Below are 16,480 nucleotides of genomic sequence, written 5' to 3'. Positions count from 1 at the left end.
GATGTTGGTAGACAACTTGATGAAATTTCAGGTAACTTTGATAATCGCATAATTGGTTCATCCACAGCATGATTGCTGAATCATAATATGATTATGTACATACGTGGTATTAGAATGAAGGTATCGATATCATGATTTACCTGTACATTACATTATGATTGAAATAGGGGTTTGAGTTATCTGCTACCAATACATAATATGTAATAGATGGACTATAAATTCACATTTTTTTGTTGAAAACCTCTTGTTTATCCACAAGGAACGAAACAAGAATAATAATTCTTCTTAGTCACTAACTTTGAGTCACACATTTCTTCACGATCTGTACGAGACTGCAATTAAGTTTCCGAATTCTCGAGCAATTTCAACACAAGCAATTCAGCAATGAATAGGCCCCATCTTATACGACGGTGCATATTATATGTATTATATATTATCATGCGTATATCAGTATTGTGCCCGATAGCTGAAATGATGAGAATAGTTGGAATTCAACCAAAAAGTGAATAGAATGGAAAATATTTCACAGACTTTTGTACAAGACTTAGTCAAACGCTTAAACGATTCTCAGTGAGAGTTTATTTCATCATGCGGATAGTTAGAAGCTAGAATTTCAACACAGAAAAATCGAATATTTTTTATTTTATAGGAAACCATTCCATCAATAAATAATTATTTCTGTCGCATATTATAATCCTCTACTTTCAAAATGTATTGGAAGTGTTCTGTAATTTCTTTCACAGTTTCCATTTTCCAATTTCATAGATAAGAGTAGTTTCCATGAAATAGAAATTTGGACAGTGGAAAAACGTTTTTCTAGTAGTTGAGTTGCGTATTTGTTTGTTTAACCAGCCTTTAGGTGAGCTTTGAAAGTATCAAGGACCGCTAAAAATGGCTACCAGCCTCAGGGCAGACAAACTCATACAACCGACCAAACAAACAATTTCGTGGCAATTTCCAAGAACTATCTCGTCCGAAATATTCAGTGTTCTGTGGCTTAATTGAGTTTATTTTTGGATTTGCAAACGACAACAGCATTCAGAAAGCTTTCACTGGCACAATGGGAGTGCGCTTATTTGTTGTGATGTAGTGGTAACAATGAGCGCTTTGATTCCTGCCAAATCCCAGCCGGTGTGGTGGTATCACTGAGTGAGTGTACCGCTTTTAAATGGTCGCCGTGTCAACACAAGAAACTCAAAAAGTGTTACCAACCGACCTATGAATGCAATTTCGCCAAACATTTTTGTAACGCAGATTGCTTTGAAAACGATTTACCGCCGGCGTGAATAATTGTGAATATCATGCTAAATGCATCAGACTGGACAAAATATATTCCACATGAAAAATAACACTGAAAGTAATTTATCCTCCAGTTATCACTTTTCCTCCATTTTTCAAAGCGATTTTCTGAATTAATATAAAATCATTATATCCATCAGCATTTCCAGAGCCGAGTTGATAGACAAATATACTCAATAATATCTCATTAATATCCTATACTCGATCTTAGGTGAGCACGCTAATATCAGAATCAGAAACATCCACAAGAATATATTTGATTGTCTTCTTTCAAGAGTTTTCAGATAATCAAAGTGTGCCTGATAAGGAGCACTATCAAGAACCGGTTATTAAAACGGCTCGTAGTTGCAGTAGTGAAACGGACAAGCTTTGTTCTTCTTTTTCTTTTACATTCAGGCCCAGCGAGTTATGAAAATATCTCATGGATTCCAAACAATGGGTGTCCAAACAATACCAAACAATGGGTGTCCCAAATTCATATATTTCTCATAGAATACATGAATAATCAGCAAATGAGTTTGTAATCCATGAATAATGAGAGAAAAAAATGAAATGGAAACATGAATGTAAGTAATAGAAATTAGTATATTAGAATATATGGAAGGATTCAGAGCTGGAGATGAGAAGAGGGATCGAATGAAGAAGAGAAATATGAAGAGAATAGAGTGAGAAAATATAGGAGAAAGGTGATGACTCAGAGTGAAAATGATTCGGTGACAAGACAAAAAGTGGCCAAAAAGCAATATCCACGAGTAACACAAGCCGTAACTCAATACGGAAATACAACGATCGTATGATGCTCTTCTTCCGTTAGGCCTACCTGCTGTTGGGAACTCCCTGTTCACTTTTCCTTCTCTCACTCACCCAGCTCGTTCTCTTTTTCTCACTCACATACTCCCACTCACTCATTCTTCGTGATCACATAGATTCATTTTATTGTTCTCCTCTTGACACTCTCTTGCAAGATATCTTTTGCAAGATAATCAAATACAACTAATCAAGTGCTAATTAAGTTAGAATTTGTAATTTTATTTTTGTTTATGTAGTCTTGAATTCATATATTTCACACTTTATTTTGTATCCATATGCTATACATATTGGTTAAAATTTTAGCTCTTAATTTCATTGTTATTGGATTGTCGTAATGTTTGAATGTCGCTCAGTTTGCGGCAAAAGCGACACAAACGCCTCTAGTGTCTAGTTATAGCGTAAGCTAAAAAGAGCCTGCGCAGTTGGACATCGACAGTTTTGAAAGTTGTTGCTTGTTGTTTGTCGTTTTCGTTGTAGTGGTAAATTCGAATTTTGAGGAAAGATCGTGGTATATTCCTTTTAATTTTCTTAATTTACACAATTTTGGAGCAGATTGTTGAAGCTCACATTAGCCTAATTATTTTGCTGTTTGTCAGAAGTTCATAATTCTCTCTCAAAGCTATACCGTAATTGAATCAGGAATCTTGCTCAATGGCTGTGCTCATAACCAATCATTTTCATTAATTTATATGTATTGAACCATCCTTCGATTCTCATTTTTCTAATAACTGTTCTTTCCATATTCCTACAAACCCCAATACACAAATTACCATACAATATTATAGGTACTGGCGAAAAACAAGGTAAGTCCTTTCTTTTGTTCATTCTTGCGCATAAGCAAACTTGATTATTTTTAAACCTCTAAAATTTATACAGTCCACTTTCGGATTAGTTATCATTCAACCAGACCAATTATCATCTAGGTACTTTTTCCATAGCCATAGTTTTGAATCGCTTTTCAAAATTTATCTTGTAATAGTTATCAATTTGAAGTTTAGATTCTCAGTTCATTTAAAAAGAATGATTATAATCTTGATTTTTTTATTTATAGTATTCATTTGTATGAAATGTATAACTCCGCCCTTGATAAAGGCAATCACTGTAAAAAGGTTCGAAGAATTAGAATACGTGTTCAAAATTTGAAGCTAATTGATCAATTCTTTCTTAAGTTATTGTAGAACATACAAACAGATAGACAACGACTTTGGCCTTCAGTAAGTCAAAAGTGAGAACTCGCTGACGCTCGTTTAATAATATATCAATAGTTATACAATTGAAACCCGGTCTTGAGACTGATGGAATTCTATGTGAGAGAATCAAAATTGAGCCATGATCAGTCATAACCTATCAGGAGGCTCATGACTCTTGAACCTGATTGATATTCGCTGTTGACATTGATGGGTAAACTTACTGTGACATTAATAGATAATACTATTCCCCGATAGAATGTCATAATCAATAATTGAAACAGCAACTTCCACTCTAGATAAAACAAAGGTATTCAAGGCTAGCGAACGCATAATGGAAATCAAAGTCATGGAAAATTTCAATCCATGATGCACTCAGGGACACAACGCAACAACCAAAACGTGAATATGGATTCTCATACAACAGCGAAAATATTCAAAATCAATAGAGTCACAAAAACGAGATGATAATAATCATCTCCACATGCATATTGTAATCTACCAAAGAAAACACATACGTTTGTACATGGAGTATCGTGCAATTGTAGCACAATCAAAATATAATAATATAGTCACAATATCAATATAGACTTTTATGAACAAAATATCAATATTGGTATCATGAATATTTCAAAAATAAGGCAGGCTTATAAAGCACTTCAAAAAGCGTAATCCTGCTCTCGGCTGTATTCCTGAACTCTCTGCTGTGATATTAATGAGCAAATTGATCCGGGTTGTAGCGCGTTTAGACGCGCGCCTATTGGCTTGTATTCATAAGCGATTTGTCGCCTAGGCGGAGGGCGTGGGCATGGAGCCGCGTATGAAGAGCGTTAATAATTAAGAGGCTGTCCGGCGATTTAACGCGGCAAACTGATGGAATTCGAAATGAATGCTGTCATACGACGGATTGACGCGACAGGTGACGCCACTCTGACACCTTGCTTCTGACTGATTTGTTGATGTGTGATTACACTGTTTCGATGTGTAATTGCGTGTGATGCGTCATTCAACGTTTACGGGTTTTTAAGAGCATGTTTCGCCTGTATGAAATGTGGTTATTCATAGTTGATGAGGGATAGCCTGTTCCTGTTTAGAAGAATAATAATTTCACGAGTTTTTCATTTACTCATGAGATCATGTTGATTGGAATATTACTATGATGGCTTGGATTGAGAGAAGGAAGTCATATGAATTTCATGAGAAAATAGAGTCAAAAATATAGTGATTGAGAGCGTGAACGATTCATCTATATTATGTACCTCCAAATTATTCCAAATTTGAAAGAATTAATTTTCATAAAAAACTTTGATCTGATTTTGATTTGTTTGATACGTTATTATAATGTTATTGGATAGAATTTTGTAAACTTACGTGTTGGACATCATCGCCCAGAAAGTGCTTACTTATGTGTAGATTACAAGTCATAATTTATTGACATAAAAGTCATAACTTTTAGTGCGTTAATGATCAGTGATTATAGTGAGGTCCACGTTATAATGGCAGTGGATAAAGATAGGAGAGCAGCGTTGCTGATTCTCTGCTTTGCCACTGCCTTCTATAAAAGATACCGGTATACCTGATTCAATATTAACTGTTCATTAATGTTCAATTTCCGTAATTGAGATTGATCAATATGTTAATAATTAATTTTTTTTAAATAATAAATTTGACTTTATCTCTCCGTGAGAATATACAAGACAAGTCTTAGTCGAGCAGCGGTGACGAGCGGACGTGTTTGTGGTGACAAGGAGTGAATTGTACTATTGTTTGCAGCTTATCTATTATTGAGTGTACTGACTTGTTTATCGTGACCGTCTACTCATCAAACTCGTATTCTGTTTAGCTCGCATATTATAGATACGTTTGAAATATGAATAATTGCAACGTTTGCCTCGGCAATTTCAGTGATGAAGACTCAATAATTTGTGCTTTGTGTAAACAAAAATGTCATTACATCTGCCACTATTTAACCGAAAAGAACTTCAAAAAACTTTCAAAGGATAATCGGAATAAATGGAAGTGCAGTGCTTGTAAACAGGTGTCTGTGTCACCAGGACAAGAAGAGAGTGAAATGGAAAGTGATGTTTTAATGCGAAAAATGACTGTTTTATTTGAACAGTTTTCAAAATCGTTGAAAAAAGATATTGATCAACAATTAGGGGAACTAACTCACTCAGTAAAATTTGTTTCGGATAGTTTTGATAGTTTCAAATCGGATATCGGAGAAATCAAAAAAGCTAATGAACAATTAATCACTGAAAACCAAAAATTGAAAGAAGAAGTGAAATTTCTTTCTAAGAGAAATGAAATATTAGAAGAATATACCAGGAGGGAAAATTTTTTATTAACCGGTATACCTGCAACAAAGAACGAAAACATGGACGAAATCCTACAAGGCGTAGCCAGTGCTCTCCAAGTGTCTGATTTTTCATCAAACGAAATCAGCGTCGCTCACAGACTGCCATCCATGAACCGAGAGACTACACCGATGATTGTCGTCAGGTTCGTGAGAAGGAGTATGAGGGACAAATGGATGGCGGCTTTCCAAACCATAAGCAGAGAAGATAGGAGCAGCCCCGGAATCGACGTGAAAAAAATCAACAGAAACCTGCCGAACGGACACTTCAGGCTAATGAATCAGCTGACTGCCAAGAGTGCTAAAGAACTGAAAGCCGCTCGTGAGTTAGCTAGGGAAAATGATTGGAAATTCGTCTGGTTTCGTGGTTCACAAATGTGCGCTAAGAAGTCGGAGGGCTCACCTGTATTCAAAGTCAAGGGACTGGACCATCTGAAAAAAGTTATCAACGGAGAGGAATAAAGTGTTGCTACAGGTTTGATTAAACATTTATTATGAATGATCTCACGCAATTTGTAGATAGTATTAACAGTGTTAGGGAATGTGAAAGTACCGATGAATACTTGAACTATATCCAGCCCCTTAATTATGAATTGAATATTTTTAGTTTAAATATAAGAAGTTTGAAAAGAAATTTTGATCAAATTCTCATTATTTTGAACAGCATGAGAACAAAATTTGAGGTTCTAATTTTTACTGAAACCTGGACTTCTGAAGAAGAAAAATCACTGTTAAACATTAATGACTATAATTATATATAAAAAGTAACTCCTTGAATCGTTCAGATGGAATTGTCATGTATGTAGCTAATAGTATTTCCTCGAAAAAAATTGATAGTCCAAACGAATATCCTTTCTTAGCTGTTGAGCTGCAAACTAAAAATAATAAATATTTAGTAACATCCGTTTATAGATCTCCTAGTACAAGTATACCTTATTTATAGAACAACTTGATAATTATATGAATGGTTCATGCTTTAATTTTGATTATTCATTAGTGATAGGTGATGTAAATATTGATTTGTTATGTAACTCTAAAAAAACGCATGATTATTTGTCTATTATGAGTTCGCATGGGTTTGAGTCCTTTGTCAATAGAAAAACTCGTCCTGCTTCAAATACTTGTTTAGACCATATTTTTTCTAAATCCAAACATAATGACTCATTAAAAACTGCTGTATTAGAAATGTCAATTACTGATCATTATGCGACTGCTCTTCACGCATCAATTAAAAGAGATGTTTGTTCTCGATCTAGTAAGCCATGTAAGTTTATTGAAGTGAGGAATGTTAATAAAGAAAAGTTGCTAGAGGAGAGTGCTTTAATGAATTGGGAGATTGACGCGAATAGAAGTATTGAAGATTTCCATACCTGGGTGAAAGAAAATTATTTTTATTCAATTAATGATTTGGTTTAATATTGATTGATGTTGTATGAATCTTAAATTCAGCTTTATGTATATCTTTAATTTATTGTTATTTCTTAGAATGGAATATTTAGTTGGTTGAATGTTAATTACTGTTAGCCTATATTATAATATTGTAGGATCATTTTATATATTAATATTAATGTATAAGTGAATAAGTTATATTAAGACTCCACGTTGGCGTACAAGTTTTCTTTTGCCGACGTGTAGCACAAAGTTGTCAATTTCCTTTCAGTTGTATTCTGTATATATTTTTGTGCAATAAACGATTTGATTTGATTTGAAGTAAAAATTAAGAGTAAAAGCTAATTAAGCATACAGTATTCTACATTATCATTCTGTTCCACTATAGAAAATACAATGAGAAAAGAAACAATACAGCTAATGGCTTACTCTACTAGAGCTAAAGTGCATAAAATATTCGTGAGAATAGCAAGCACATAAGCAATCTATATAGTAGGAATACAGTGGAAACAAACGAAAAATAGATCAAAAAGACTACTCTATTAGAGCTGCAATAGAATAACAATGGACAGAAACTCAAGATAAATTCACAAGTTCCAAAGATAATCCTATATTATACACAATGTAGAAATAAGTCATTACTGCATGAAAATGAGCTTAAAAGAGATGTCATGTCCGCATTCAGTAAAACTATATTCATGCATTGTTGAAAAACGATCTGGCAACGTTGCACAGTTAGAAGAGGATAGCGCTATCTGCTGTCGAATGGACAAGTATAGCAGCACCAATGCTTATCAAAGACTGCCATTATAATGTGAACCTCACTATAGATTTCATATCATGAGCAGAAATGTATTTCCAAAATCTCACTAATCTTGTTTTTTGACTGAAAGAGCACGATTAAATCTATTTCATCGACCTCTGTAATAGAATTGGACTCAACATGAGCTTTATTCGACATTAAATATGTGTCTTAGTAACAGAGATAACAGATTATAAATATTACAGCTGTTTTATCATCACAATCTTCCCCCCTTAATATCAATCGGCACTCGTGGGGTATGGGGCGAGCTGGCGAAGTGAGACTGTCGATTCTCTGCCGTCGTTGTGGCGAACAAACGCATATTCAGGGTTACTCTCGATTAATTCAACTTTTTCAACTTGCGATTCTTGTTTTGAGTTTTTTGTCATCTTCTTCAACCATACTGGTCCAGGTGTCAATAGCCAGGTGGTAATGGTTTTCCATTACTTGAGTTCTTGCATGTAAAAACATCCGCTCATGTGGTGTGCAGTTGGTTTGTGCATAATAGGGAACGAATAGAGTTAAGGGCATCGGGGAGAACTTGTTCCCAGTGACTGTTGTTCAAACCTCTCGATTTTAGGGCTAGCATCACACTTTTCCATATAACTCCATTGTACCGTTCGACTTGCCCATTACCGGCTGGATTATAGGGCGATGTTCTGCTGCTGGCAATTCCTTTTGATAGTAGGAAATTTTTCAAAGCTGATGACATAAACGATGTTCCTCTATCGGAATGTATGTAAGACGGTACACCAAAAAGAGAGAATAGTGATGTAAGGTGTTTTATTACTGTATTAGTAGTCATGTCAGGACAGGGGAAGGCAAATGGGAATCTGGAATATTCGTCTATAAGAACTAAAATATACTTGTTCCTTGAACTTGATTGTAGTGGGCCTTTGAAATCCATATTAAGACGTTCAAATGGTCGAGTTGCTTTGATAAGGCGGCCAGTTCCTTTGGCATAGCGTGGTTTCATTTCAGAACATGTAATACATTTGGAACATACTTCTTTTACATCATCTATTGAATATGGTAAGTTCTTTGTTTTGGTCCAATGATGGAGTCGAGTAACTCCTGGATGACACAGGTCCTCATGAATTTTTACCAGTTTCTTTATATCTGTATGGCATCCAACAGTGGCACAGACTCTTGATAGTGTATCTGCTGGTATATTCTCTTTTCCAACTCTATAAATTATATTGAACTTATATTCTGACAATTCAAGGCGCCATCGTTGGATTTTGTCATTCTTAATCTTGCTGGTTTGTTTATTACTAAACATGAATGAAACTGATTTCTGGTCTGTGATAAGTGTAAATTCTCGTCCAAGTAAGTAATGTCGCCATTTCCTGATTGATTCCACAATGGCATAAGCTTCTTTTTCCACTGCAGAGTGCCTAGTTTCAGATGTGGAAAGAGTTCTTGAGAAAAACGCCACTGGTCTCTCATTCTGTGTTAATACTGCTCCAATAGCGTAATCTGAGGCATCAGTTTCCAAAGTGAACGGGACTTTTTCATCAATGTGCACTAGAACTGCAGATCCTATTTCTTTCTTTAATGATTCAAACATATTTCTGCATTCTTCATTCAACGGGAAGTGAGTATTATGCACAAGTGGATGGATCTTTTTTGAAAATTCTTTTATCCATTTGGAGTAGTGTGCAAGCATTCCAAGGACACGCTTCAATTCTTTCTGATTTTTTGGAGCTGGTAAGTCAAGGAGTGGTTTCAATCGATCTGGATCGGGCTTAATCATACCCTGACCAATTTCGAATCCCAGAAAGGTTAAATTCTCCATAGATATTTTACACTTTTCTTCATTAATTGTGAGGCCATATTTTTCTGTTGCTCTCCAGAAATTTTCTAAATTTTCATCATGTTCTTCTTGGGTCTTCCGCATACAATAATATCATCTAAATAGGCATAACATGATGTCAAATTTTCTTGTTCTATGATTTGATCAATCACTTTCTGGAAAGCAGCTACTCCATTCGTGACTCCGAACGGAATTCTTTTGAATTGATACAGTTTGTGTCCAACTTCAAATGCGGTGAAATGCCTTTCCTCAGGCAAGATTGGTATCTGGTGATAGGCAGATTTCAGGTCAATAGATGAGAATATTTTATATTGCGCTACCTTATTGACTAATTCTTCCATTAGTGGTAGTGGATAGGCATCCAAATTCGTGAATTTGTTGATGGTCTGTGAATAGTCAATCACCATACGTTTCTTTTGGTTCTCTCTTGAAGTAACAAAGCTTGAGCTCTCCAAGAAGAATGACTATTTTCTATAATATCAGCATCTTTAAGCCGTTTGACTTCATTCATCATAAACAAGTAATCCTCTTCTGAATGTCGTCTCGATTTAGTTATTATAGGCCGACAGTCCGGTTGAAGATCACGAAACAATGAGACAGGTTCTACTGTAGCTTGGGCTAGAGCACACTTTTTAATTTCATAAGTAGGCCTTCTTGCGTCATTGTCTTCATTCAGTTGTAGTGCTGCTTTAGATCCACCGAAATCAAAAGTGATGGATGAAAAGTTCTTTAGAAAATCGTGTCCCAAAATTACACTAGCGCAACATTTGTTCAATACGATCAAAGGAAAATCATTATATTCTTCGTTCTGGAAATATATTTCACTCAAAGCGCACTCAGTTGTTTTAGTGTTGCAGGCACTTGAAGCAAATGTAATCAAATTGGAATATAGCATAGTTTTCATCTTCGATTGTACTACTAGTTTCTTATCTATAAAACTTGCTGTGCTTCCAGTGTCTAATAGTGCCAATGTATCTATTCCATTAACACGTATAGGAACAAGACATTTTGAGAGGTCAGTGCTGGTATTTGCTGCTGAAATTACTGTGGCAGATACCATTTGGTTTTTTTTATCGTTTCGTGCTCTGCATACTTTTGAAAAATGGCCTATTCGATTACAAGTTAGGCATGGTTGTCCTTTTGCTGGGCATTGGCTATTATCAGTATGATTATTATAGCCACAAAATCTGCATTGAATCTTCTTATGGTAAGAATTACGGACTAAAGTCGTTTTCTCGGTATTTTTATTCTCGTTTGCTAGGACTGTGTTAACATATTCTGAACTGGTTTCGTATTCTTTAGCAATGTTTTCAGCATTCTCTAACATTCGTGCTTGTGAGATAGCGTCTTGCAAAGTTAGCGATTTCATTTCGAAAAGATGTTGTCTGATTTTCGATGATTCTAATCCGGAGATGAACGCGTCTCGGATATATTCACTTTTGTTATCGTCAGCCGTGACTGCTTGAAAGTTACATGGTAAACTTAGCCGTTTTAGTTTATTATAGAATTGATCAATTGATTCTCCATGGGTTTGTTTTGCTTTAGATAAGCAGTAACGTGCATGTACTACATTTTGAGGTTTTATAAAGCTTTCTTCAAGAGTTGTTATAGCTTCTTCAAATGATATACAATTGCAAATACTTTCAAAAATATTCGGTGACACATAATTGATCAAAACATTCAATTCATCCTTTTTCGGGATTGAACTGTTTTTTAAGAAGTTTAAAAATGTTACCTTCCAATGTCTCCACGTTTTCGGTGCTTCATCTGAATCTTGGTCAATCGATAAAACTGTTGGTTTCAGTATTTTTCCAAGCATTTGGTTTTGCGAATCGTTTTCTCCTTCACTGACTACATCTTGACGTTTACTCGTTTTTCTTTTCGGACCCATTTATTTTATTTTTAATGTCGAATAAATTGTAATAGAATTGGACTCAACATGAGCTTTATTCGACATTAAATATGTGTCTTAGTAACAGAGATAACAGATTATAAATATTACAGCTGTTTTATCATCACAACCTCTTAGTCATGCACTGTATCATAAATACGAGTAAATTTGCAAAGTTATTTCTATGATTGTAACTGACCAGTGTCTGTCACACCAGTACACCAGTGATTGTTACAGTAATGTGACAGTATCACAGTAAAACATCGATTGCTATGAAGTATCTTCTATTTTTTCTAGTTTCTAGTACCTAGTATCATTTATGCCCATTTCCCATCAAGATTTGCTTTCCTCTTATTCCCAGTGACTGTCACACTTCATAGCTACAGAAAAAAACCACCATGAAACCACCAGAATGGGAACGGATGAACGCGTTCCCATCTTGGAAATGATCACAATTTTTACGAGTGAAATTAATTAATGAAAAATGAACTTTTGGTTTCTTCAGAGCTTGGAATCTACAGTAATTCTTATTTTCAATGGATGAGAAACTCAAACGTTCTTGAAATATCATAGAACATCTATAGAAAAGAAGTTGTGGAGAAATCTACAGGTGAAAAAGAAAACAATCTTCCTGCATTTATTCTTTCAATAAACGACTCAATTTTATCCAGTCTCTGTTGAACTCTGTTAGAATCGAGGCCTGTCAGCGAAAGATATACAAATATAATTATCATGAACTAACATAGATTCCATTGATATTGATAAACATGTAAATAGTTGAATACAGTTATAGTTATAGAATACAGTTACATTTCAAATAGAATATCAGGTCGTATATACAAAGTATAAAAAGTATTCAGTTATATGATGCAGCAATGGATGAAAATAAAAACTGTGAAATGCTTCAAATATATATCATATACTTGCTATAAAATATGGATCAGAATAATGTATAGATCAACTTGCCCTATAACAATATTTCTCGTGCAAAGCTGGTTCTCTTGTGTCGTCACGATGATATTGAATTGTATCAGATTGCCTGTAATGTATGCATGTAAGGTGAAGCGTGCCCTATTGAAGACAGGCGAAGTAGCTCAAATAAAATCGAATAAGTTATCTGCAAGTAATAAAAGTCACGTGAGAAGTCTCCCTGACAATACGCCTTCAATTTATGAACGGTTGCATTTATTTTTAACACTGGACTTTTAGATTCGTTATCGATTTTTGTTTGCTGCGATAAAATAGAGAGAATATAACGCTTATCTTATGAATGAGGGAGGATCTGTTTTTTCAGTAGTTAGATGAGTGTCAACGGAATCACTTCCCGGATGGTAAACCCAATAGAATGAAACCAATGCAATTCTTCATACGCTGACTGCAGTAGTTCAGTAGCTCGTCTTTGTGGTATGGTTGATATTCCAATTCTATTTTGAACAATCGAGCCAACATTTCAAATATGTACACAACTTGCATATTGTATATTAATTAATATTCTTAATCTATCACTTTATAAATGGATAATTTTCTCTAACAAACATTTTCTACTTTTTTGTTTCAGATCAAACACAGTTATTATAGAAGATGTTCAAAGATCACGAATCAGTACTTGCAATCACACGAAGTATCTCTTCAAGTTTCTTCGATCTGCTATAGAAATTAATTGGCAATAGATCACTAGCAACAATAATGCAGAAAATAGAAGTTTTCCTACTCTTCCTGAAACTATTAACAGCAGCTATCCTGATACCACAGGGTAAGTGAGAATTCAAGTAACATTTATTTTCAATAATCTTGTTGAAAATCATGAAATATTGGATGGTGTGATGGGTAATGATTTTTAGATAATTGTTATTAACGTGTGGTATATTGATATACGATCAATTTACTCGTTTAACACGAATCTAAATAACAATGAGATAGATATCGGGGAAATAAACAATCGTGATCAATTAATTCATCTCTAGTCCACCTCGCAATATTTTCTGATATTCATGTTCATCGATCTTCATTCAGCTATTTTATTGAGAATCTCTCACTGCATCCCTTCATCTTCTGCAGTTTTTATCGAAAATAAAATGCGACAAAACAATATTCGAAAGAGACAAAAAAACCAAAGTTTGACAAAGTCCGAGTATTATAATATGTTGTTTTTCTACGAGTGGTGACTGAAAATTAACAATACTTCAGAGATTTATGTGGCATGAGCTATTAAAAGTTTGTGTTATGAGTTATTAAACAAACTTTTGTGACATAGAGAAAAAAAAGAAAACAGTTGAGTAGTTTTCACACCTTCATCGAAGCAACCTCTTCTATCATTCATTCCTCAATTGGCTTTTATTTAGCTAAGGTGAGAATCGTATTCTATTAGTATGATCTGGACCATGAATGAAAACCTACTAGTTTGATAGTCTCTAGTCGTCGCTGAATTTAGTGTTGAAGACACGACTTTGTGATGAAGCTAGTTGTATTTCAATTATTTGCTGAACTCTAGCTCAAGTGGAAATTCTTTACTACATTACAATCATACATAGATCTGGTTATCTTCTTTGATAAGGCTACTCCTAAATAAAATAAAGAAACCTAAATAGCCTTTAAACATGTCTTAAATAAAACAGATTTAAAAAAATGGTACTCAGATTTTTCTATCTTTCTATGAATCCGGTTTCATCTGGACCAGAGAATGAAAATCCAATAGACAGTCAAGACACCACTGAATTTAGAGTTTCAGACGACGTAGTGATCAAACCTTAGCAGCTTTGCCTGTGACAGACCATCCGCCGAAACCAATGAACGCAGCGAATTGCTGCAGCGAGGAGTTCCGAATTTCATGAATACCTTTCTCGACTGCTAACAGAAATCGGCTACAGGTCGAACGGCTGTCTGTCGGTCTGTCAGTCTGTCATTTGCGCCGAGATTCTCCGCTCGCTCGCTTGCACGCGGTCACGCGCGTGCGTAGGTGGTCGACGGTCTGTAATTTGTAAAGAAAAGGCGAACGTGACGAGAGATTTGTATTCTCGCTAACGTGTTACAAGAATATAAATAACGTATCCGCTCTATTTTGGCCTGCTGTGTGTGTTGTTCGTTTACTTGTATGTGTTGTGTGTGTGTGTGTGTGTACACATACGCACGTACGTGCCTAACGCACGAAATGGCTTGTATAAACATGCACGACTCATGTACATGTACACATGTCCCTCTGAGCAAATTTGCTCAACGATTGGCGCCATGGCTTCACAGCCAATAAGATTGCTTCTTTTGACTGTTGTCGCTGCGACATTTTCCAGATGACATCTTGGGAATTTCGTTAGATTTTTGTCTGCTGGAAAAGTTTTTTTTCATATTGGTGAAGTCAATATAGAATTTGAGTCTCGTATAGATTGTGGGTCTAGTATGACGGGAAGCTGCCAAAGATTACAAATTTCTATTTGTATTGTACTGTAAATGATTGGAACTATAATTCATGATAAGTTATCCATGTTTGCTCGCTGGGAATTGAAATTTTGGATAATTCTATATTTGAGATGTAGGTTATAGGATTTTCCCATGAGGAATGCTCATTTATTTTCAATAAATAAATTAACAACATAATTATACATCTCATAATAAAATTGTTATATGTTCAATTTTTCAATGCATTTTTGAAAATCAAGCACAATATGAACTTGATTTATTGCAAGTAGTTGCAGTTGCAAGGACACATTCATTGGTTATCAGGATGTGATGCATCACATCACACATCAGAAACATGTTTCATTACCTTTCATGTGCCATAAACCTTGTACAATATGAAATCACATTGTAGATTTCGAAAAGCTTGAATCAACTGTGTAATAGCCTGAGGTCAGTTCAATCTGATTACCAATCGATCAGTTCAGCTATTTGTCGAGATAATTATCGTAATCACGCGAAACTTCCTAATTGACTGACAGGCAATGTGTGGGACCGATAATCAGCGCTGTCATACCTCTGTTAATATGACATCCAAATTACAGATAACTCGGCCAAATTGTATTGACAACTCGTGAATTGGACTGATTCTCCAACATTACTACCGAATCATTCGGATTATCGTTTCTCTGGACATTTCATATGAAACATTCGCATATTAGTATATTTTCAATAGGTTTATTATTTATTATTCATTCATCAATAAGTTAAAGCATACAACAATGAAAATTATTGAAGAAGGAAATACTGCATTCAACCCATATTCTATGCTTTCATAGATGAAATTCAATAGAGAGTGTAATTCAAGAGCGATAGATTGTGGTAAATATCGTCAACATACATTGAACATTTATTCGTACGAATAAAGTAATGGAGTATCTAGTCGTATATTATTTGTTATATCACTCATTTTATTTATCAATTGTATGATGCAGATATAATATTGAAAAAAGAAAATAGCCATATGCCTAAAACATCTCACAATGAAACCTGAATAGAATTCAGTGCAATAATGAAACTGAATTAAGCGATCAACTTACCCTGATGTTGATAACAAAAGGTGCTTTGTGAGAAAGTCTTCTCAGAAGAAATTGTAAGTTACCTTTCCTGAAACTGTAGTGTTTTTTCCGGTTAATAACCCCTATCAGTCACCCCTCAGCTTTGAGCACTAGTGGAACTCAATGCTGTCCCTATGGTTGACATTGTGGTGAGGTGTAGCCCCTATGTTATACGCGGTACGAAATTCAACCATAACCGTTCCTTGATCTCAAAGCTAAAGCCATCTCCTTCACCACCCCCTCTTACTTCACCTTCTCATCCTTCTCCAATCCCTTCTCTCTCTCACAAGAGGAAAAGAGAGAGAAGGAGTAAGTTTGTGTATGAGAGAGAGTGAGAGAAAGAGAGTGAGCGAGAGGAGAGCAAGCACTCAGCCAACTGAGTGTATTGAATAGACGTTACCTAATGGAAGCGCGTCATTTACCAT

The 16,480-nt window shown here is 35.1% G+C and overlaps 1 protein-coding gene across 4 annotated transcripts in view; it reads left to right on the top strand.

Moving 5' to 3' along the window:
• LOC111044649 (cell adhesion molecule 1) overlaps window positions 1–16,480 on the top strand; it is a 245,470-nt gene that overhangs the window by 131,047 nt on the left and 97,943 nt on the right. For all 4 annotated transcript variants that reach the window (XM_039437113.1, XM_039437115.1, XM_039437114.1 and 1 more), the window contains one exon: window positions 13,109–13,303. In XM_039437113.1, coding sequence (XP_039293047.1) covers window positions 13,237–13,303 — 67 coding nt within the window. In that variant the 5' untranslated portion in view covers window positions 13,109–13,236. The remainder of the gene's footprint in view (window positions 1–13,108; window positions 13,304–16,480) is intronic.

The sequence above is a fragment of the Nilaparvata lugens genome, chromosome 10, assembly GCF_014356525.2.
Source record: "Nilaparvata lugens isolate BPH chromosome 10, ASM1435652v1, whole genome shotgun sequence".
Lineage (NCBI taxonomy): Eukaryota > Metazoa > Arthropoda > Insecta > Hemiptera > Delphacidae > Nilaparvata > Nilaparvata lugens.
The sequence above is the reverse complement of the archived record's forward strand: the minus strand, read 5'-3'. Positions and strand labels throughout refer to the sequence as shown.